At 35.9% G+C, this 23278-nt stretch overlaps 1 protein-coding gene across 13 annotated transcripts in view; it reads left to right on the top strand.

The window, feature by feature from the left end:
- Nucleotides 1-23278, top strand: part of NLGN1 (neuroligin 1) — an 825166-nt gene that overhangs the window by 166807 nt on the left and 635081 nt on the right. For 9 of the 13 annotated variants that reach the window (XM_032407188.1, XM_032407184.1, XM_032407185.1 and 6 more), the window contains exons 2-3: nucleotides 12906-13724; nucleotides 14168-14227. In XM_032407188.1, coding sequence (XP_032263079.1) covers nucleotides 13232-13724; nucleotides 14168-14227 — 553 coding nt within the window. In that variant the 5' untranslated portion in view covers nucleotides 12906-13231. The remainder of the gene's footprint in view (nucleotides 1-12905; nucleotides 13725-14167; nucleotides 14228-23278) is intronic. The other 4 variants (XM_032407194.1, XM_032407196.1, XM_032407191.1 and 1 more) reach the window with 1 other exon arrangement.

Here is a 23278-nt window from a genome sequence, read left to right as displayed (position 1 = left end):
GTTTGCTTGATTATTTGTTAATTTGGTAGTGCCAGTGGGGAGAGAAAGGGCAGAAGTTGGGAAGCAGATAGAATATTGGGCAAATATCTTCTTAGAGTGTGGTTTTCTTACATTTTGTCTGTATCTAAATAACATATTCTGAAAAGAGCAAAGACGTCAGGCAACGAATGAAGGTTTTATATATGTTCCTCAACAACTTCCATTTTTGAAACAAACATCCAGTTGATGTTTTTTATGATTTTATCCAGATGTTTGGCATCACTTAAACATAACAGTACTTTTTTCTTCCTTGACACACCCAGTGAATGTTGAGTCTTAGAAAAAAAGAGGTTAATGGTAACATTTCACAGTAAATTGAAAATTCTTGTTGTCTTTTTAAAAAATAGTTATGGTGGATACTTTCATACTGTCATATGGAATACTCACTGTGCTTGGAAAATCAGCAAGGACACTTATGAAATCAATGAATGTTGATTTGATAAAAACTAACTTGGGATTTTCACTAGTATAAGTTTTTTCCATAAGATAATCATTCCTCTTATGATAGAAATCACCAAGAAAATAGTGATTATGGCATAGGACATTGACCAACAGTTGTCACAATATTCACACCTAAAAATAGTACTTGAGCCATTTAATAGTTAACCGTAGCACTACAAAGAATAAAGGTTCACTTCAGTAAACATTATGTTTCAAGGCAGTGCGTCTGTCATTTTTAATTTAAATCTATATTACTTAGCTGTCCAAAACTTTACACACAAGTGACAGTGTTATCTATCCTTTTTCTTATGGGTAAAAAACAGTCACTAGTTTCATTACCTCTTTAACTATGCCAAGTATTCTAATGCATGTGTTACTATGAGTATCGATACCAAAAGTTCCCATTATTCAGACCTGTGGTCTTCAGTAATAACTTCTGAGGAGTTGTTGAATATACAAAGGTAAACTATGTTGCCCAGTGAAACAACACAGTAGTAATAGTCTATATAACTTCCATGATGGCAAGGGTTTTTGTCTTGTGTTTCAGAGCTATACCTGCACAGTACTGGTGACCAATAAGTATTTGTTAAGTGAGTAAAGAGACGGGTTCTAGCCTTGGACATTAACAACTAAATATGTAACCTCTTGCTTAATACTTGGTCTCTTCATTTTTACCTTTTTTTCTTAACATCAATCAGTTGTTATTTGAATTGAAAGATATTTTGAAGTTATATGCAAAATTCCAAAGGTAGAAAGGGATATATTTAAAAGATTAAATTTTAATCAAAGACAAATAATAATTGAAACTTTGTAGTGATTTTTATACATGGTTTGTTTTAATTTTGATTAAGTTATTTTATTAAGACTTACAAGTGTAATAGGACTATTTCTTATTATAATTTACCAAAACGTGCATTAGAGTTATTTTCTGCCATGAAGAAAATGTGATAGCTCAAGGAACTTTGGAAGGAGTAAAATTAGTCAAACATTTACAGACACTTAGAACATAGACAGTAAGATCTAAACTACAGTGAAGTTTGATGTTTTGGTGATTATTGGAACACTTTTTTCATTTTTTAACACTTTTATAATTCTGAGTTCCCTATTCAATTTTATTTAGATGGTGAGTTCATTTAGCAACTTATGTTCCATGTATATGTTAAATTCTTGTGAATATTTATTCATTTATATTCTGTTATACAAATGGCCCATAATTAGAGCATTGTTTTGAATTTTGTTATTATTAATATTAATAGAAGTGTAATATGAAGGGAAAATAAAAGATGTGAATGTCTGAAGAATATCGCAAATGTAATATTCTTTCCCCTTTGGGGTACTGGTTGAGCTCTAAGCCAGGTCAGGAGTGACAGGAAGCCATTATCATTGTTTGGTGCCTTATGTGAAAGGAGTTGGTGGTCTTAGTCCAGTTCCTAGTAGACAGTTACTCCTTAAACAATAGTCACTATAGTGTTTGCCAATTCCAGCAGAAGGCTGGGACTGAATGGGCACAAAGGTTTAACTACCCCCTCTCTGCTAATCATCCTCCAAGGGGTCAAGATTGACACACCTTGGCACAAGGCCATACTGAGAAACTTAGCACTGCCTCTGCCAAAGTTGTAGCTATTCTCTGGCAACAAGGGATTTTTTAAAGAGGACTTTAATTAAGCAGGGCACCAGGAATGGCAATTCTCCACTCTTCCCAGGCACAGCAACTCACTAGAAACAAAAATAAGTTTAAATAGTGAATTAAGATTGTAGCACTGCTCTTAGGTTGTTCTATCTTCTCTATAAAAATAGTGGCAGCCATAATTAAGTTGCTTCTGGAAGCAATGACTTGTGACCCAAGAGTGGCCCCTTTCAGACAAAAGCATCAATTTAATATCAAGGGAAGTAATCAACCCTACCTTGCTGTCTCTCTTGAGCTCTTGAGTGATTATTCATTTTCTTCTGGGGGATCACAGGGTCGCCAATTGGTTTTGAAAATATGCCCTGCAGTATTTTACATATACATTAAAACCATTGCCCATGCTTTTTCTTTTTTTAACATCCTGTCTTATGAACTTAGGAATTCCTGTTGCTCTCACCCCCTTCACATTCTTATTCATTTGGAAGTCAAGACTATTAAGTTAGATTTTAGATTTAACAATTAATATCTGGAGATTTTGAGAGTAAATTCAGAGTAAACAGAAAGTAAAACTTATTTTATATAGTTAAATGTTGGATGGTTTGTTTCAGCCACCCGCCAAAACAAAACAAGAAGTCTCCAATACTTAGCCATTAGTTGTAATGATGGCCATAGAAGGAATATTCAGATGTGAACGCAGAGGAAATGCTATCACTTTGATCTCTTTTTCTTTGTGTTGTCAGAAGAGCTATGGCATCTCAGAATCCCATTTTTTTTTTTTTTTTGCCAAATAACAATGAAATTAGCTACCAGTCTGTATGGCCATCCATGCACACCCCTGCATGATGAGGAATTTTTTTGTACTCTAATTTGTTCCTACCTCTTCTCTGTCTTACCCTCTCTTGCTGTAACTCTAATTAAGGTAATACCTTCACAGGGATCAGACATCACAGATGGATAAAATCTGAGGGTAGGGTTAATTGATGAAAAATAATATAATAAATGAAAGGGCCAAAAGACTAAGGCCAACCTAATTATGTCATTATTGTGATTATAATTCTTCTCATCATACTTGGGATAAGATCTTACATTCTAAAATGGCCTAGAAATTCTTGAACTTCCAGCCCCTCTCCAGCCTGATGCTCTACCTTGCTCTCAAATTATTCTTACCTCTTTGTTCTTGAAAAGCCCCAGGCTTCACAGCATTTGGGCTTTCTCTTGCCTCTCTGTCTGTCCCCTGATCTTCACCTGCTAACTCCTACTCATCCTTCAGAACCCAGTTTACAGATCTCTTTTTCAGGAAGTTCATCCACCCTAGTCCAGACTCATTAAATCTCCCCTCAAGAGGGGTGCCTGGGTGGTTCAGTCAGTTAAGCGTTTGACTCTTGGTTTTGGCCTGGGTCATGATCTCAGGGTCATGGGATCGAGCCCTGTGTCTGGCTCTATGCTCAGCAGGGAGTCCACTTGGGTTTCTCTTCCTTTCCCTCTCCCTCTGCCCTTCCTCCACACACTCTCTCTCTTTCTCCCAAATAAATGAATAAATCTTTAAAAAAATCTTCCCTCAGAGCACCCTGCATTGTCCTTCTTGGCAAAGCATTTATGACTAAATAGTTATCTGTATGACTGATGTACATAAATTGTGTCTTCCCCATTGAAATTTAGTCTCCATGAGAATCAGCACTATGCCTATTTTGTTTATGTGGGCCTCGCCAATGGCTGCCACTAAACAATGTAAGAGAGTGAAGAAGGAGGCTATGTTTGTAGATTACTGTGATAGAAAGTACTACAGATTCAGTTACAAGAAAGGTAACAGGTGCTTTGAGAGTTGAGGGAAAGGAGCATTTTTTGAGGGAAAGGAGTATTTTTGTGGCTCGAAGGATCTGGGAAGGAAGTACTGATATTTAAGCCAGGCTTTGGGGGGATGCTAGCTAGGGTTCCTCCAGGCAAACACTGCCCATGTGAGCACTTCCTAGGGAGGAAGATCTTGGTGAATAAGTTGGGCTCAATTCACTGACTATTGCTCCCAGCACTGTGTGCTGCCTTCCAGTAGTCTTGTTTTTTCACCGAGACAGTCTGCTACTGGGTGTAACCTTGGCAACATACTCATGTTTTTTTCCCTTGCTGATCTTTAAAATATTTTGTTGGTAAAATTTTTTCTTCTATTACTGTCAAATTTTAGTTTGCCTTTTCCCCTTAACAGTCTAGGCTGTCATTTTCTTACATCATTGGAGAGGTTCATTTAAAGTGGAAGTAGCTTAAGGAGAAAAAACAAATAGAACTGCTTACATTTTCTTCAGAGAAGGGGAGATTGGGATGTAACTCTGGGAAGCTTTTGAAGCCTACCTACCCTTTCTCTGAAAAGGAGGCTATGGAAAAAAATTGAGAAGGGAGCAGGGTTTATCTCTAGAGTCTATTAATTCTTCAGCCTTATCTCCTTCTATTTGTGAGAACTCACTACATTCATAAAACTGTGATCTTGTTTTATTGAAAAATGTTTCAGTGGCTTTGTGTTTCTGATCTTCCATTTAATTATCTGTTACAAGGAGATAGTAAAGATCTCTACCTCATGGTGTTTAGAGACAATTAAATGAGATGATGCAGTGGGCACCTGGGTGGCTCAGTCGTTAAGCGTCTGCCTTCGGCTCAGGTCATGATCCCAGGGTCCTGGGATCGAGCCCCGCATCGGGCTCCCTGCTCCGCGGGAAGCCTGCTTCTCCCTCTCCCACTCCCCCTGCTTGTGTTCCCTCTCTCGCCGTGTCTCTCTCTGTCAAATAAATAAATAAAATATTAAAAAAAAAATGAGATGATGCAGTTAGCTCACTGGCCTCAGTCTATGCTCAATTGGAACTAGCCATTAATCAAGTTATTAATTAATGGTGGTCATGGCAGAATATACTTGTCATTACATTAGTTCTCAATAGCTACTTGGTGGTATGGCCATAACATGGGCCATGGTATCCCTTGAACCTCTACATGATCAAAGTCTTGAACTTTGATACTCGTATCTCAGAGTAGACCTTTCATAATCCTTGGTTCTAACTATTTCTTACTTTTCCTCCTTGTACCCTTCTGGTACTGCTTACCTTTCTACCTTGATACAGTTTATCTATTCAACACTGGAATGACCATTTCTCATAACCTTTACTCCTTGAAATTCTAACATTCTTGAATTGCTTATCCCTAGTCCTAACTTTTTTCATTTACTCTCTGGCCTATATTATGGAATGTTGCTGGAAGAAGACTCAATACCACAGTGCTTGGAGATGCTCTAAATTGTGCTTATTATTTAACCCCAGCAAGCTAATCAACAGCCTTTTTATTTTCCTCCTATTAATGTCCTGTATGTTTCGCTTTCCTCAAATGCTCAAACTGAACATATGACTTAATTGAGTTGGTCTCATCGGGGAGCAAAATGTCATGTATCAAAATGTCATGTATCATAAAAGTTCAGGGCATGTTCTTTGGAGTTAGGCAGTCCTAGGCTTATTTCTTGGGTCTCCCTTTTCCTATCTTATTGGCCTTAAGAAAATTATCTAACCACCTAAGTCCTCATTTTCCTCACCTCAAATAACAGTACATAGCTTATAAATTGGTGGTGAGGACTAAATAACATGAGACATGTCATGTGGTTTGGACAGAGCTGAGCAAGTAATTGGTGATTATAATGTCAATCAATTTGCTGTCATTTTCACAAATATAGGTGTATTCACCTATATTTCAAACTGAACATGAAAACAAAATTGTTTCTGGTTTCTTTTTCACCATTTAATTCACTAAGGTAGTGGTCCCCACATGTTTGTGATTATACCATCCTATGTTTACGATAACCAAACCAAAAAAGTATAAAATATATACATACAGCTCCTACATAAATATCTCTATCATCGGGTTGCAAACCACACACAAAAATAGACATTAAAAGATGAAAAAGATAAAATCAGTATTTTTAGTATCTTTTAAATCTTGATGCCTTCATTCCATCATTCATTAATATCCCAAGATGTAGAGATTCTAAGAGCACAGTTCACAGCTAATGAAATGGATATAACTCTGTATTTCAAGATAGTTCCTTGATGTTTTGAAAATTTTTGTTGTTATTGTATATGATTAGATAGCCATGGTTTTGAGTCTTGCAATGTAGCTGAAGAGCTTGTATTAGAAGTGGGAGAAGTTTCATATCTGCTTGTTTCTTGTTCTTATGATTGTATTACTAGTATTTCCTTTAACATCTATTTATCTTGTGAGAAAAATTTAATTCAGTAGTCCTTTTTGTGAGGGTTACTTTAATTACAGCATGACGAAAAATGTGTGAATCTACTTATCCAGTGATATTAGTGGTGAAGTTAACTCTAATATATTACTATATGTTGGAAAGAAACAATAACAACAAAATCGTCTCTCCTAGCAAACCCACCATGTTATAGGCTGTAGACTTTCCCAAGAACATCTCAAGGGCTATATGCATCACACAACTGTGTGGAGACACCGGTATTTAAACCATATATTCATATTAACATAGCTTCATTTCTTTCTCTTTAAGCTTTATGTAAAAAATTATGATACATAGTTCTATGGTTTACTTTGCTCTCATCTGGTCATCTTGTGCTAGGGTATGAGCTCAGTGCTTTGGAGATCCCTGCTCCACAGCACTGCCAGATTAACTTTCTTGTGAATAAATTTGATAATATTCTTCCCCTGCTAGGAATATTTAATGGCATTTTATCATCCTGTGAATAAAATCCGAACTCTTTAGCCTTTTAGTAAAGGGCTTGCTTGATTTGGCTGTAACCTGCTTTTCCAGTCTCATTCAGTGCTGAACCTCATTTACTCTGTGTTCTGGCCACACTAAACCATGCCCTCCTCAAACATTGCTGCTTTTTTCCTTGCTGTGGTAAGTCAGGTTTCACAGGGGGGAAGAAAACAAAAACAAAAACAAAAAGACTCTGAGATGGAGCTTTCCCTGCAGGAAGTTTCTTGAGGCACGTCACTGGGAAAAACACCTGGGAGGGAGTGAGAAATCAGTCAGCTCCTCCCTCTGCCCCTTTCCCTAGGGATTCAGGGCCAAGGTGGCCCCTCGGAGTTGGTCTGCACTGAGGCAAGAAGTCCAGGCCGTACACTGGTGTGGAACAGTCATGGGAATGTGAGCCATTCTCATGGAGATTGAGCACTACAATATCCACTACATATTCTTTCCATGTTTCTGGAATGTGCCCTCTGCCTGGGATCTCTTCCATGACCATCAATGTTTGTTCAAATCTCTTTCCTCATTTACTAACTAGAGGTAGACCTGTTTAATGTGTAATAATAATTTGTGCGATTGCATTCATTTGTTTATTCATTCTATTTTTAAGTACTTACTATGTGAATTAATTACACCTTAGTTACCTTAAGTGTCAGTTACTGAAAGGACTCATGGGACTCAAATAGTTTATACTCCTTGGACAGCTTCATTACAGGCAAATAGTACAAGAGAGCAACAACAGGAGAAGGATATGCATCGAATGGGGTCTGGACATCTCAGACTCAGGCTTCTTTGTTGTCACACAGGATACTCCTTGTCTCCAAGTCTTGAACCACCTCCAGTATGCATGTGAAACATCTTGGTATAGGAATCCCAAAATCTGCTGGTGGTCAGATTCTCTTACAGTGAGCTGGTCACATAAGCACATTCCAGTTATATGGGTGGCCTTGGCCATTGAGAAGACTGCACTCCACTGAAACCAGTTATTATTAAATGCTATAATTATTAAATTATTATTAGCAAATCCAGTTCTTAAAACCAATGATTATTACTAAATGCTGGTGGCAGGCTGATATATTGTGACCTCAAAATGACTCATAGATCCATAGGTATAAAATATTATTTACTGTTAGTTAATACCACCAATCTTCATTATTCCTAGATCTGTATTTTCAAATTTGTCGATTCACTAAAATTTGTTTGTAACCCTGAAGTCAGTACTCATAGTGCTTTTGCAGTCATTCACAGATAGGGGCAGAACGGTGAAAACTTTGGGATGCCCTACGAGCATGTTTCCTGCTGAGGCCATACAGGGAGATATTCCACCTCCTTGTTTCGGCTCTCATGTAGAGATGAACAGAGGACAGAAATGGTAGAGGGAGTGCTGTGTGGTGCAAGAAGCTCCAGCGCTGGACCAGTTGGAGGGGCTTTGAATCCCTACTCTGGCATCTGTTAGGGGGGTGGCCTCAGACAAGTCACTTAATACTTTTGAACCTTGTTTTCTCTTTTGTAAAATAAAGAAAATAGAGTCCACTAGGATGAATTGTTTTTAGGGTTTAAGATTATAATTTACAACTATGTGAATAATTTATAACTAATTTGTAATTGAGATTATAATTTATAACTGTGTGAATAATTTATAGCTATTTCTCTAGGAGCAATGGATCCATGTTCCTTAATCTGGTGTTTGCAGTGACTTTATAGAACGTAACTACGGTAAATAACAACAATGAATTGTATAGCACTGGGCAAACTCCACATGGGGCTAGTGATAAGCCCGTATCAGCTGAGGTTTGCCTGCACTATATAAGGATTGTCAAATAGATTTTATGATGGGTATGAAGTATCATTTAAAAAAAACCACACAAAATCCTTGCCCTTGAATAAGAAATTCAGTAGCTGGGGGTGGGTGGGAGAGAGCTGGGTTCAACAATAAAACAAAAACAAAAACAAAGCAAGGTAGAAAATAAATAGGTAATATTTTTTAAAAAGACATGAATTGACTATGTAAAGTTATAAGTCAGAAACTTTTTGTTGGTTCCCACCTCCCCATCCATCATGTATTTGTTGAACACATATCACATTCCAACCTGCATTAGAGACATTTTTTTCTTAATGTGACTTACTCCTTTAAAATATCGTAACTACTCAGGAGCAAAAACTCTCAATTGTACTCTCATAATATTTAGCACAATAGCTTATATATTGTAGATACCCAATAAATGTTTGTTGAGTGACTAGAAGATTGGATGAATGTGCCACCTACTATGATTATCTGATGTTCTAGAAAGTTCTCTCTACTCTCTCCAGCATCATCTCTTTGATCTGGGTTACTCAGGAACAAACTAGTTCCAGCTATTATGATGAATTAATGCAAGTGAAATAATATACTACTATCTATATGCCTTTTAAAATATTATTTATTTTGTATTTTATTTTTCTCGGTGGGACCACACATGCTTCAACCCAAAGGGAGAAATTTTTTGAACTAGCATCTGTACTAACTGCAATGTGTGATGGAGCTACTCTGTATGATTTGATAGGCTCATCTACTTGTTTGGCCTGCTGAATAAGGCTTTCTGATCGTGTTATTTTAATGTATTTATTATAAAATATTTCAAACACATGGAAAAATACAGAGAATTGCATAACAAAGGTGTAGGGGTGTGTGTGTGTGTGTGTGTCACCTAACACTGTCAAATCTTAGGGTGCCTGGGTGGCTCAGTCGGTTAAGCGTCTGCCTTCGGTCAGGTCATGATCCCAGGGTCCTGGAATCGAGCCCCACATCAGGCTCCCTGCTCTGTGGGGAGCCTGCTTCTCCCTCTCCTCCTCACTTGTGCTCTCTCTCTCACTATCTCTGTCTTTCTCTCTCAAATAAATAAAATCTAAAAAAAAAAAAAAAAAACCACTGTCAAATCTTAGATTTATAAAACTTGCTGTAGTTAATTAATTGTGGTCTTTTAAGGCCTCACCACAGGTTATCAATCTTAGTGCCAATTAACTACCAATTAATTAATTAATAACATTAACTAATTAACTGTTAGAGTAATTTCATACACTGTCCTCCTTACCCAGGGATGACAAATATTCTGTTACTACATATTTATGAGATCTGTGAATAATATATAGCTTCATTTTGCATATTTTATGCTTTATCTAAATAACATCTTACTGTCTCTGATCTGCAACTTGCTTTGTTGAAAACTTTTGAGATTTATCGAAGTTGACATATTTAGGTCTGGGTCCTTTATTTCCACTGATGTATAGAATTCTAATTTGTGAATATATCATAATTCATTTATCAATATCTATTAATGGACATTTAGGCTATTATGAAGTTGGAATTTTTTGTTACCCATTATTATTTTAGTATAATCTTGTGTAAACACATATGAACAACCAATCACTGTATTTGATGTAAAATAAAAAGGTCAAAATGTAAAATAAAAAAAGTAACAAAATAAAATCTAAACTTCCAGTAAGAACAGGGTAATCCATTTAAATTTCTGTTTCTATGAAATTGTCAGAGTATTTACTTAGACCTATTCTTCTGAAGAAACATAAAACACTTTTACAGTTCAATTTTAAGTGCACTAGGTTCAATTTTTTAAAAAGTGTTAATTGTGAAGTGAGAGACTGTTATCAGGTGCAGTGATCAAGAGGACAGCTTTTAAATCAGATGCCAATGGGCTCCTGGATCTGCTATTGATTGGCTGAGAGACCTTGAGCAGGGTGTTTAACCTCTTTAAGTCTCAGTTCCTCTGAATAAAAAAGGGGATAACTGTTGAACCCAGTTATAGGGTTATTGTAAATGAGATGTAAATGCATAAAAGCTAAGGGTTGGCATACAGTAAGAAAGCACCAATAAATAGGAAAAAAAAGCCTGCCAACAAATTTGAGAGACTTTATATTTAGACATATATATATATATATATATATATATATATATGAAGACTTATATAAGTCTTTATATATATATATATAAAGACTTATTTACATATATATTTACATATATATTTAAAATTTCATTAATTTAAGCAAGCCATATTTTTACATTAGACTTGGACAATTGTTATTTTTATAACAAAAACTTCTGAGAAATCTTTGAGGTCAATACTGTAATTCTCCGTACAGATAAGCCCATGTAAAGTGGGATGTTTTTGTAAACTCAGAAGTGAAACGTTATTAGAATTTGAAAATTCACCCTGGCATGCAGAATTCTAATCCTTCACAACTTGTTTCAAAGTATCACATCGGTGGGAAACAGGAGCCCCTTTCTTTTAACATGGTTAAGGATTTGTGAGTACAAAAATGAGCATTATTTTGTTAATAATGAAACAAGTATTTTTTATTATTAATAAGATACCAAGTGTATAAAGAGGGAAACTTTTGAAATCACTGTATGTGGAAATTGGGTTGAATGAAAAATGGTGATGCAGACTTTTAAAGTGCCACCACAGGTTCTCTATTTGAGGTGTCAACATGGTGCTTTTAACTCCAAAACGCGACTGGGAAAGACTCAGTCATGCTGTGGCCAACTGTGATTCTGCCCAAGAATAAGCAGTCTACTCTTAACAGAAATGGGTTTGTGTAGCTAAATATTCAATACTTGGTGGAGTTCCAGGACAGGAATGGGATGGGTCTAAGCCTGTCTTTTGTATGTTAATGAGCTTTCACAACAAAGGTTTATGAATTAACCGAGAGGGAAGTATTCTTGAAGAAAGACATTTATCTCCTTATTGCCTCCTGTGATGGATTGTTCATAGCTAAGGGAACACCAGGCCTGAACCAAATCTCCAGCTGCCCTATATAGTTTATACAATCTCCTTTTCAATAACACAAAGCCAGGGCAGTCCCACTACCAGACCAGTACTTCTTCAGGAATCTTCTCCTACTATGACAGGATAGGACCGTCTGTAATACAAATCAACACTATTATTTTCAAAGTAAGCACTTTAAAAGGTTGCTTGAACAAGAAAAGATGAATTTGCTGGGTTGTACGCTATCTTGGAGTTCAAGTAAGATTACACCGTGAATTGCATTGCACTGAGTGTTACATTTTATCCTGATGCGTTTTAAGTTGAACTGGGTAAACAGTGTTAGATATTCTAGAAGTGTTAATATGCAAGATGCTGTGATTAGGTATGATTATTTTGTAAAACTACTGCACTTTACTTTTTATTGTTCCTTTGATCTCTAGCAGGTAGTGAAAATGAAATTTGTAACTTAAAATATGTTGTCTTTGATGCAGAAATTAATTTTCATGTTGCAAATTTACTGATTTCTAAAATGTTATAGCTGGATGGTGAAAAAAAAAACCTTTAGTCTGCAAAAAATGATGCCACTTTCTGGTTCTTTTTCAAATTTTGTCTAAAGCCATTTTATATTTTAAAGTCTTGAATCTTAATTGAAGGTGAGGGACCTATACCCGATGACTTGATACAAACTTTTGAGAAACAGCAGGAAGTTTGAACTTATATAAGGCAGTTGCACTTAAATGATCACAGTTGAGTAAGGATTAGTTTTCTTGTTCTACCATTAGCTTTTTTTCTTCTATATAGCATAGGATTGGGGACTACCTTTTTGTTGGTCTGTTTTTTAAAAATATAAATATATATATATGTATACATTCCACTAATTCCCTACCAATGATTTTCAAAAGGTTTTCTGCTATGTAATTCTAATTTTTATTATGTATGCTGATTAATTCTGTGGTTCCTTGACGTGATTGAAGACTATCAATAAAGGGGCAATTTCACATATAAATAACCTTCAGTATTTTAAAAAATGGTATACTGTGAAATGCTCCTGAAACCGTGTATTTTGACAAGGCCTGCTTCCACTTAAACATGTATAAAGTCAGCAGGCAAGTTTCTCAATAATCTAACAATCAGTTATTTCACCTGTCATCTCACATCAAGCCATAATTTTCCTATGGTAGTATTTAACTTACCTGACTCTAGCCACTGTTTATGTATTTCTGCAGCTTGTAAAACATCTAGTTATCGCTCTGTCTATTTTAGCTTGTTCGTTCTAATGATTTATTTTCATTTTCTTTAGGATGCAGACCTGCCGCTAACTGGATTTGATTTATAAGAGAGAAATCTACAGTCAATGGCCACTCTTGTCATGTTGCTACTGTGGAAAACAGAATGGTCGATAGGATATGGTTTGATAAATAGTGATGATTGAAGATGCTACTTCAATCCATGTGAAATCAATGGGAGATACTGGCTGCATAAAGAGCTTTCTGAGCTTTTCCTGACAAGCTCGCCTTGAAGAAGTTGGAGGTGGAGGTGTATTCTACCATTATACGGTCTTTCTCAAGCGGATACAAATATCTTTGCCTCACTGTAACCAGACAACTACACAACTAATGTGGGACCATGGCACTGCCCAGATGCACGTGGCCAAATTATGTTTGGAGAGCAGTAATGGCATGCTTGGTACACAGGGGATTGGGTGCCTCATTGACTCTCTGCGTGTTGGGATGTTTACTTCAGGCTGCCCACGTGCTTTCACAAAAATTGGATGATGCAGACCCACTGGTGACTACCAACTTCGGCAAGATAAGGGGGATTAAGAAAGAACTCAATAATGAAATTTTGGGGCCTGTTATTCAATTTCTTGGAGTTCCATATGCAGCCCCACCCACAGGGGAACATCGTTTTCAGCCTCCAGAACCACCATCTCCCTGGTCAGATATCAGGAACGCGACTCAGTTTGCTCCCGTGTGTCCCCAGAATATCATTGATGGCAGATTGCCAGAAGTCATGCTTCCTGTGTGGTTTACTAATAACTTGGATGTGGTTTCATCATACGTACAAGACCAGAGCGAAGATTGCCTATATTTAAACATATACGTTCCAACTGAGGATGGTGAGTTTACTGCAGGAAAAGCAGGGAGATAAATTTATATTTTCTTTTCTATTCTAAGTTCTAACAATATTAATTCATGTGTACTGGTAGCATGCATGGCTTTTCCTGTTGGCATGTAGACATATTTTACATGCTTGCATGCCGCTCTTTTTGTTTATGTGTGTTAGTGTATCTGTTCTTATTTTTTTCCTGTGCCTACTTATTTTCTTTCCTCCACAGCACGTATATTTAGGTAGAAATGGGTTCCTAATTTCCATTTCCTACAGAATGACTTCTGAGAAGATGCATCAACATGTCTCCATTGCATGTGCAGGCTCAACGAATTGGGGATCTTTCGCACTCAGTAAATGCAGGAGCATATTAAGTTAGATAGTGGTGTTGCATGTTCCGGCGGTCTGTGATGGAGCGCCATGTTATTTTCTAGTCTTTTATTCATTTTTCAGTAAAAAGAATATCCAAGGAATGTGCCAGAAAACCCGGCAAGAAAATATGTAGAAAAGGAGGTATGTATAAAAGTGGAAATAAAAAATGGGGGAAAAAGCTTGCAGAGGAAGAAGATATTCTCCCTAAGGACGATTTGTTGGTGCTGGGAAGTAAATGGTTAGGTGATATCTGGAATTTAATGAAGCGTGTCAAGGAATAGAAAGATGATCAAGGAGAGCTGAGTAGATAATATTGACAAAGCTCATTGGTGGTGCCTTGTGTTCTGGTTCTGGTAGCATCGATAGGGATTGAATCTCTGCTCTGAGTTTGTGTTTAGAGGAAAAGATACTTAGGCTATGACATTGCCTGCAAGGAACCCAAACGATGCTGCCTTGCCAACTGGTTGACTTTTTCTCTGAACCCTGTCCTCCAGATACAGATTTCTGTTCTTAAAACTGATCAGTTCAGTCACAAACCTAGTTTTTTGCTTGTTTATTCTTAGCTACTTCTGAATGCCCATGAACTTTCTCCTATCAGGGTAAAATTGCCATAACTGTTGGGCAATTATCATTATTAAGTAATGGTATTTTTTTCCCCAGATAGTCTATATTTTCCATTACTCTTCCAGAAAAGAATGAGATTTTGCAGATTTTTATACTAAATATTTACAGTCTTAAAATTACTTTAACATTTTTGTATTTATGTTAAACAATTTAAAACATAGGGAAAAACATGATTCAGAAGCTACAATTAAATCAACCTTCAAATCATCCTCTAGCCAGATTGAGTAAATGTAGACACTGACAGCTGCGAGCTTGCATCTGAATGTAGCTCGTCCACACTCCATTTTTATATAACATCCAGTAAATCACTCATAGGAGAGTATGATTTTCTAGGGCAGTAAATCATCTAACTGTTATTTTGACCTTATTCATAACTTTGTAGAATTTCCAATCTTCATACAGAAGTCATGTTAATATTCTAGTGCTATACATTCTATCTCTCTGTGCACTTCTATGCTGGCTGGACCAAGTCCGATTTCATTACAACATCCTGTGGGGCAGGGAGTGTCTAAACTGTTCTGTTTTACAAGGATTGCATTATATGGAAGAGCTTCATATAATAAAATTCTCAACTGCTGATCAGAGTATTTGCATTAAATTGAGTTTTGTTTTGTTTTGTTTTTGTTTTTATTTCTTTGGTCATACTAGTAGAATGGGATTTGACCTTTATTGTATTATTGATGCCACGATTTGGGTTAAAAGCACAGTATACTTGAGAAGGTGGATATAGAGAGCACAAAGTGTTTTAAACAACTAAAACAAAGTCTCTTGTTTTTCCCCAAATGAGAATAACTGCAGTAATTTACATGCCTTCAACTAATGTACAATACTGCAGTGGTTATTATTATGCAGCTTATCAAGCATGTGTAATTAGCTAAGTGACTTTCACCTCCTATCACAAAGATGTTGATTCACAAAGTCATAAATAAAGATGCTATTGAAGAATGTATAAATAGAGCATAATACATGAAAATATGTACAATCAAGAAAATGATAAGGATACCGAAAAGGTAAGCTAGTAAGTGAGAAAGTGACCTTTCTTCTCACACAACTTCAGGGGGGAATAGATTCATTAGAAAATTATTTTTTTTGTTCTTTTGATTATTGGTTCCATCGGCTGTATGAGAGAGTTGGCAAAGAGGTGTGTAAGGCTGTGTTAAGGCAAAGGTGTGTGTAAGCAATTTACTTTGGCAAACTTTGAACTAATTTCTCATTAGCCTGAGGATAAAATCTGTAGTTACTTACTTCAGTCTGTGTGGCTTATAGTCCAAATCTATTGTGTTTTTATGTTAAGCAGTTTAAAAAATTATTTTGTGTTGGTATTTAATATATCCTACTATTATTAAATAAGTTTTGTTCAATTATTAGCTGTTTGTATATTACCCCAAAGTCTAAATAACAAAGATTTTAAACGTAGTTTTCTATATAATAACCTTTTTTAAACTAAACAAAACTAAAGTTTAGAGCTTGACGTTAAGCAGAGGAGTAGAATTTTTTTTTCCCAAACTTTTAACTTTTTTTCCTTCTTTATCATGGAGAGTCTCTTTTGGTCATTTCAAGAAATCATATTATTCTGGTTCAAGAAAATATTAGTCACTTCATATCTACACATATACCAATATATATTGCATATGGATTATAAATTCTCCAACAGAATTCTAGAAGTTTATAAATGATGGTTCAGGAACTATAGGAATAGGTGTGTTGCATTTTATAGGTGTTAAAGATATTTTCGTTTGTTATTATTTATCTGTTTTTTTAATTATGTAAAGTCACCTTCTAAGGCAGATGGATCCCCATCCCTGTGCCAAGTACACTATAATCTGTGCATACTGTATTAATCCAAAACTATTTCTTAACTGCCTTAATCATGTACTCTTCAAGGGAGTCAGTAATGAATGAAACAAATATCTTTCTTCCCATAGAACTTACTGCATTTAAGTAAGTTTAAAAAGAACAAAGCATTTTCTCCACTTTATATAACAGGAAGAAAATCTTTTACTTCCTCAAAAGATGCCTTGCTATAGTTTTTTCTTAAATATTTATTTATTTATTTGAGAAAGAGAGAGAGAACATGAGTGGGAGGAGCAGAGGGAGAGGGAGAGAGAGAATCTCAAACATACTCCACGCCCAGTGTGGAGCCTGTCAAGGAGCCCAAAATGGAGCCCTAGGTGGAGCTCGACTCATGACCCTGAGATCACGACCCTCAGATCACAACCTGAGCCTAAACCAAGAGTCTGACGCTTAACCGACTGCACCACCCAGGCTATAGTTTTTAAATAGAGCTTGTATAATATTTTCCTGAGCAGTTGAAGAAAAAAAAACATTTTTATCAATAGGCTTCCTCTCATTTAAAGCAGGTCCCAGTTGCACTTTTCAATCTATCTTTTTATATTTCCCATGATAGTTTTAGCCATACATTAATTACTCTCTAGATATTTCTTCAGGGTTTTATTCTTGCAAAATTGAAAGATGAGTGCTTAAAATGGGATGACTGTCAACACTGGGCCAAATAGGCAGATAACATGCAACAGAAACTGGAATTTGGATGTAAAAAAGATATTACTATCTTTATTTTATAAATAAGGAAGTACGTTCTGAGGTTAAGTGTTCTGACCCAATTTCTATTGCTAGTAAGTGGTGGTTAGGTTTGGCCCTAGTTCTTGCTAATATTAGATGCATTTCCATTATGTTAAATTACCTCTTCCAGAGATTTCTATAGCAGAGGCTCATATCTCTCTACCTTCTTGATCTCCCTTTCTTTTTTTTCCTTTCAAATATATTATGAATTCTTTTTATTCTACCGGTTGACTCTATTTTAGATTAATTTAATGCTCACTTTAATTGAATTGGGTCAAGTCCATGATAGTAACTGATTTCCAGAAAACATGCTAGTACCTATTTTAGTGAATATTCTTAAATCCTGTGCATAATTTTCTTATTGTCTAGAACAAGATCCCAACATATTTCTCTTGGCTACTATCAGGAATAGCTTTAATTTGCTTATGTTTCATTTTGTTTCTCTAGTTTGCTGTCTTGTGAGAGTTGCCAACAAACAGAAGAGTGGTCAAATATTAGGCAGTAAACATGAGAAGGAGGAACAAGGGACCCAGAGAATCCACAAACAAATTGATTGGCTCATGGATACCCTAGAGTTGTGTAGCTTTGTATTTCTCCAGCACTTTGACTATTATTTGCAAAGCTCTTCTGAGAGGAATACAGAATCGATTTTCATTTCTTCGGTGGTGAGAAATTGTTAACCTACTTTTCTCATTTACCCTTATTTTTAATGTACAGAAAATTGGAATCTTAATAGATGGCTCTTGCATAATTTTTTACTCCTTGAGTATTTTATTCCCTGATTTTCATAAGTATTTTACTTTTACATTCTCTGTTTAGTAGTCATTATCTGAGATAATATAGAATTCATTCAAAAGCCTTTTCCACAAATTTAAGGTCTATTTGGTTGTTTGTTGAATATAAATACTGATTTTTCCCTAATTAATTATGTGTAACAATACTCTTTTCACTGTTAATGTGTTTAAAAGGAGATCATATTCCAGAATGTCCTTCTCGCTTACATATTTTTAACTAATTTATTCATCTAACAATATTTACTGAGTCTTTACTCTGTGCTGATGAGATTACTGCTCTAGAACCCAGAGATACAACAGTGAAAAGAAAAAAAAAGTCCTTGACATCCTGGAGCTTACATCTAGTGTGTGGAGACAAATTGTAGACAATAAACACAATCAACAGCTAAAGTTAAAAGATATAAGAAGATAAGAAATCAACAGAGTATGGCAAATCAAGAGTGCTGGTGTGAAGGATGAAGGTAATTTTAAATAAGATACTTAGCATAGTCCTCATTCCAGCACATACCTGAAGGAGATGAAGTGGATATCTGGGGAAAGAGCAGAGTAAAGAGCTAGTACAAAGGCATTAAGGTGAGAGTCTGTGTTGTGTAGTTAAGGGACAATTAGCATTATAGTATAGCTGGAAACGGTAAAGGGAGAGAGGTAATGAAATTCAGAATAATCTGACTTTTTATTAAAGAGGTCATGCCAACAGCAAAGGCAACCATGAACACAATGAAAAGGTAACCTACTGAATGGGAAAAGATATTTGCAAATGATATATCTGATAGGAGTTAATATTCAAAATACATAAAGAACTTATGCAACTCAACACCAAAAAAAAAAAACAAAAAACTCACCCCAAATAATATAATTTAAAAATGGCAAGGGACCTGAATAGACGTTTTTCTGAAGAAGAGATACAGGTGGCCAACAGACATGTGGAAAAATGCTCAACATCACTGATCATCAGGGCAATGCAAATCAAAAACACAATGGGGTATCACCTTATACCTGTCAGAGTGGCTAGTATAAAAAAGACAAGAAAAGACAAGTATTGGCAAGGATGTAGAGAAAAAGGACCCCTTGTGAACTGTTGGTGGGGATACAAATTGGCATAGCCACTGTGGAAAACAGTATGGAGTTTCCTCAAAAGAAATTTAAAACAAAACTACTATACAATCCAGTAATTCTACTACTGGGTATTTACCCAAAGAAAACAAAAACAATAATTCAAAAAGATATATAACCCTTATGTTTATTGTGGCATCATTTACAATAGCTAAGATATGGAAGCAACCTGTGTCCATAGATAGATGAATGGATAAAGAAGATGGATAAAGAAGCGATATATATATATATATATATAATGGAATATTTTTTTTTTTTTTTTTTTAAAGATTTTATTTATTTATTTGAGAGAGAGAGAACACATGAGAGGGATTAGGGTCAGAGGACGAAGCAGACTCCCTGCCGAGCAGGGAGCCCGATGTGGGACTCGATCCCGGGACTCCAGGATCATGACCTGAGCCAAAGGCAGTCGCTTAACCAACTGAGCCACCCAGGCGCCCTATATATAATGGAATATTACTCAGCCATAAGAAATAATGAGATCTTGCCATCTAGGGCAACATGAATGGATCTAGAGGGTATTAGTGAAATAAATCAAATAGAGAAAGATATGTACTATATGATTTTATTTATGTATGGAATCTAAACAATAAAGAAACAAACAAACAAAGTAGAAACAGACCCATGAATACAGACGACAAACTGATGGTTGCCAGCAGGGAGAGGGGTGGGTGTATGGGCAAAAATGAGTGAAGGGGAATGGGAGGTACAGGCTTCCAGTTATAGAATGAATAAGTCATTGGGATGAAAAGTTCAGCAAAGGGGGAAAAAAAGTCATTCTGGCTCAAGTATTGAGAGTCGATTGCAAAAGAGTATGGGGAAACCAGGAGAGAAGGTAAGAGGCTATTTTAGTCCAGACTACAAATCAGCCTGGTCGAGCCTCCGTCCAGGGTAATAGCAATGGAAGTGGTAGAGTCTCAATGTAGTTTGAAGGTCACATTTTTCATTAAATTGTTATGGGCTGTGAAAGAAAATGAGTCAGAGAATATTCCTAGATTTTTGATCTGAGTACTTACATTAATAGATTTGCCATCAATTAAGATGAAAAAGAAGGAATGTAGATTGGTTTAGGGGGACGCACAGTGGAAAGATGATGCATACTTTTGGACATGTTAAATTTGAGGTAACTTACAGACATTCAAGTGCAGACATCAAGGAACTAGTTTGAAGTTCAGGAGAGAGTTATAGGAAGAATAAATTTAGGAATCATTGTGATATAGAAGGTAAATATTTGAGGTAAAAGTAAAGACTTAAGGTAAAGTCATGAGGGTAAGTGAGGATAAAAGTAATTGAATGAAAATAGAGAAAAGAAGAAGACACCAAAGACTAATCCATGAAACATTCCAACATTAAGAGCGCTGGAAGAAGAGAAGGAAAACAATGGAGACTGAAAAAAGGTTACGTATGAGATGGGAGGTAAACCAAGATTTTTTGTTGTTGTTGTCCTAGAAGCTAAGTAAAGAAAATGCATCAAAACAGTGATGACATGGTGATCAACTCTGAACTTTTGTGGGGTATGGGGGTATGACCACTGGAGTGGGTCTAAGAGAAAATGGGAGATTTGGAGTCTCAGAGCATAAATATTTTAAGGAGTCTTGTTATAAGAAGGATCAGGAAAAAATAGGAACATAAGGAAAACAGAGGTTGCTTTGTTGTTGTAGGTTAAGATGAAAGAAATAAAGATATGTTTGTATAGTACAAAGGGGGAACACTGGAAAATATAGAAGATGGTAGAATGCTAGAATAACATTCTTATGGCAAGATGAGATCTAGTACATAGTTGGAGGTTTTGGATTAAAAAGAGCAAAAATAGGGGCGCCTGGGTGGCTCAGTCAGTTAAGCAACTGCCTTCAGCTCAGGTCATGATCTCAGGGTCCTGGGATCGAGCCCCACATCGGGCTCCCTGCTCAGCAACAAATCTGCTTCTCGCTCTCCCTCTGTGATATCTCTCACTCTCTCTCTGTTTTATAAAAAAAGAAGAGCATAAATAGATAATTTAACATTAACGCAAAGAAGAGTACATGAGTAGGAATCCATGAGTAGAAGTGGTAGTAAGTTTCTGTTTTCATCTGATTGTTTTTATTTTGTTTGATGTGTAATATTAAGGGGAATGGAGATAGAATTAACATTGGTAACTCTTAATTTATTCTAGAATAGGGTGCCTTGCTGGCTCAGTCAGTAGAGCATGTGACTCTTGATCTCAGGGTTGTAAGTTCAAGCCCCATGTTGGGTGAAAAGATTATGTAAAAAAAAAAAACTTTAAATAATTTGTTCTAGAATTTAGCCTTATTAATTTAATATAACAATCTTATGAGATTTTTATTACCATATTACAAATGCAGACGTGGAAGACCAAAGAGGTTAAGTATCTTGTCCAAAGATATATAATTTGTTGGTGACCAATTATATTTCCTTTGAGGTGACTATTTTTGAACAGGGAATAAAACAAAACAGTACAACAGCAACAACAGCAATCCTGTTTATGTGGGATCTCAGATTAAATAGAAAATGAAATTTGTGGGAATTTGCCAGTAGAAAAAAATCACTACATACTGGAATGATTACCACATCTGATTCATTTGGGGATTTGAAGATGAATGGGAAACCAGATTGCACCAGAGGTTTGGCTCCATATTTGAATTAGTAGCTTTGGACAGATGTGGTTAAGTCTTCTAAAAGCTAAACAGTTTAAGTTGGAACTCTGAAATGAAGTAGATCTAAAGGGTTGTAAAGTTTTAAAAGAATAGCATCAATTGTTCCATTGTTTACTGACAGGCAGAGAGAGTCCTCTGAAGCAGATGATTAAAAGACCATTATAGTTGTCCAACTCAATTTCTCCAGAGAATAAATACCTTTTTTTTCTTATAGAAACTGGGGTTGAAGTTGAAAACATTTAAGACTTATGTTACCAGCAAAAAGAGTTATGCCACAAAATAAATCCTTTGTAGAAAACTGCTTTTATTTCTCCTCTTCAATGTATAATAAATAATACACTTTCTTTATGTACTGTTTTCACTTATAGGACATGCTACTAGCTTAATAATTATGATGTAATTGTTGCTTTAAATTACTTCTATATTACTTAGCATTACAGATTTTGTTGATAATCTTTTGGATTTTAATATTTCTCCTATGAATGCTCTTCTTTTTCCTCCCCACATGCTAAAATAGTCTAGGAAATTACCAATTTCAAAAATCACACCAGTATATAAATTTGCTAGTAACAATCATATAAACTCATTCTAGATTTGATCATCTTAAATTCTGGACTAGATGTGGAAGCATAATTTCTAATCATAAATTTTCTCATGGCAATTTAGAAGAGGACAGAGTACTTTATGTAACATTTCCTGTATTAGTTTCCTAGGGCTGCTGTAACAAATTGCACAAACTGTGTGGCTTAAAATAACAGAGATTTATTCTCTCACAGTTCTGGAGTTGAGAAGTCCAGAATCAAGGAGTTGACAGAGTGGATGATTTCTGGAGCTTTTGAAGGAGAATCTCCTGGCCTCTCTCTGAGCTGTGGTGGTTGCCAAAAGTCCTGGGCATTCCTTGGCTTGTAGATGCATCACTCTGATTCTACCTCTGTTATCACATGACTTTCTTCCCTGTGTGTCTCCCCGTGTCTCTGTGTTTTCACATGGCTTTCTTATAGGACACCAATGACAGCATTTACCCATTTCAATCCAGTATGACCTTATCTTAATTACATTTTCAAAGCCCCTATTTCTTTTTTTTTTCAAATTTTCATTACATCTTTTTATTTTTTTAATTTTTAAAAAATTTTTTATTGTTATGTTACTCACCATACATTACATCATTAGTTTTAGATGTAGTGTTCCATGATTCATTGTTTGTGCATAACACCCAGTGCTCCATGCAGAATGTGCCCTCTTTAATACCCATCACCAGGCTAACCCATCCTCCCACCCCCCTCCCACCTAGAACCCTCAGTTTGTTTTTCAGAGTCCATCGTCTCTCATGGTTCATCTCCCCCTCCGATTTCCACCCCCTTCATTCTTCCCCTCCTGCTATCTTCTTTTTTTTTTTTCTTAACATATATTGCATTATTTGTTTCAGA

The sequence above is a fragment of the Phoca vitulina genome, unplaced genomic scaffold (assembly GCF_004348235.1).
Source record: "Phoca vitulina isolate PV1807 unplaced genomic scaffold, GSC_HSeal_1.0 scaffold8, whole genome shotgun sequence".
In the NCBI taxonomy this organism is placed as follows: domain Eukaryota; kingdom Metazoa; phylum Chordata; class Mammalia; order Carnivora; family Phocidae; genus Phoca; species Phoca vitulina.
Note: the sequence above shows the minus strand (reverse complement) of the source record. Positions and strands in the feature narration are given on the sequence as shown.